At 55.3% G+C, this 1,758-nt stretch overlaps 1 protein-coding gene across 1 annotated transcript; it reads right to left on the reverse strand.

The window, feature by feature from the left end:
- Positions 1–540: 540 nt before the first annotated feature.
- Positions 541–1,221, reverse strand: RNF186 (ring finger protein 186). The gene has a single exon (XM_060080350.1). It carries the CDS (start codon positions 1,219–1,221, stop codon positions 541–543), a length of 681 nt encoding a protein of 226 aa, XP_059936333.1.
- Between the last annotated feature and the right edge of the window lie 537 nt (positions 1,222–1,758).

A 1,758-nucleotide genomic window follows, 5' to 3' on the forward strand; every position in this document is an offset into this window, starting at 1 on the left:
GCACGAGATGGACAACATCAGGGGGAGCACAGGAGGACTTCCTGTGGCCTCTGACTTCCCCGGAGGGAAAATGTGTCACAGCCAGAAATAGAAGCAAACAACCCCAAACACACCAAACCAAACCAAAAGAAAGCAAGCAACAACCAGATACATAAATTGCAGAAACAGGAGTTCCGGTTCTGTCTGCTGTGCAATAACGTCAATATTTGCAATATTTTTATCAAGGTATAGAAAGAAAAACGGGAGCATTGGAATAAGTGGAACAGAAGGTCCCCCCGCCCCTGTAGCATTCAAGTAGTCTGTGCCTCTTCCCCACTCCCAAACAGTTTAGCTATGCTATTCCCTGAGCAGGTGTAAGTCTATTGTCTAAACACACAGTTCTTGACCCAAGACTGCCATTCTGGCTTTGGCTTGCAGGTCCAGCTGGCGTTTACTCTCCCAAGGGAGCCAGTCTGATGCAGAGCCCCTTACCCTGTTCACTGTGACAGTAAACGGACCGCAGAGACAGAAGTCCCCAGACACTGCCTGGTCGGATCACTTTCAGGCAATGGAAGAGATCTCGCTGGGTTTCTGCTCTCTGCAGAAGACAGTCCTGGGGGAGGACCAGCAGCTGCCCTGGCTGCTGCGGTGACAGCAGAAAAGCATGGACAACAGCAGGACCAGTGCGACGATGAAGCTGAGCATCCACCAGATGATGCCTGGGTAGATGAAGGGCAGGATGAGGACGATGAGCAAGACCAGTAGGAACAGGTGTGCCGCCAGGCGCCGGGCTGCCACGCAGTTGGCACTCTCCATGTCCTGTTCATCCTCTCCTGCTAAGCTGGGATGCCCTGCTATCAGGGTAACAGGATTCACCAGCCCCTGAGGACAGAGCCGCACCTCCGGGCCCGGCCAGGCCAGCTGTCTCAGCACGGCCTCCTGGTCACGCAGGCTGCAGATGAGGCCCCCGGGGACGGCAGTGACCTTGCGGCACAGTGGGCAGATGATGGACCAGGTGTCGTCCTGCACGCACAGCAGCAGCTTCAGGCAGACGGCACAGAAGGTGTGCTGGCAGCCCAGCAGCTTGGGCAGCCGGGCAGTGCTATAGGGCTCCCGGCACACCAGGCATTCCAGGTTGCCATCCGTGGAGCTGCGATGACCCCCAGCAGGGCCCGCGGTGTTAGAGGCGGTGGCTTCTTTGGACATAAGCTGGGGCTGCTGCAGGAGCTCAGTGCAGGCCATTCTGGGCACAGGAGCCACTGGGACGTGGCAGCTCAGGACCTGGGCATCGACAGGGAAGTGTCAGTCGGTGTCACTGGGATCTGGATGTGGTCTGACCTCAGGCTGCGCTTCTCAAGCCTCTATTTCCTTCTGGTCACCAGCCATCCAGCACCGCTCTCCCAGGGCTGCTCAGCTTGTTTCTTGACTCACGTTGTCCCTTCCGTTATTATTATTTCTTTCCTTGAAACCTGGGGTTAATCAGTAACTTGAGGGCCTGGAATCTTTGAATTGCCTGATAGAAGGGCCGAGGGGGCAGGGCCAGTGCGTGAATCAGGATTTTCCTGTTGTGGCTGGTGCCTCATGAGTGCCCGCGAGATTATGACTTGTGAGCTTCAGGATACATTGGAATCACCACCCCCACCCTCCCCCCACCCCAGGAGCCTTTTAAAATGCAGGTTTCTAGGTCCCAAACCCAGAGATTGAGATTCAGCAAGGTGTGGATGGGAATCTTAGAATTTGCTCAGTTAACAAACATCATGATGATTCTAACCCAGCTGG

The sequence above is a fragment of the Mesoplodon densirostris genome, chromosome 2, assembly GCF_025265405.1.
Source record: "Mesoplodon densirostris isolate mMesDen1 chromosome 2, mMesDen1 primary haplotype, whole genome shotgun sequence".
In the NCBI taxonomy this organism is placed as follows: Eukaryota; Metazoa; Chordata; class Mammalia; order Artiodactyla; family Ziphiidae; genus Mesoplodon; species Mesoplodon densirostris.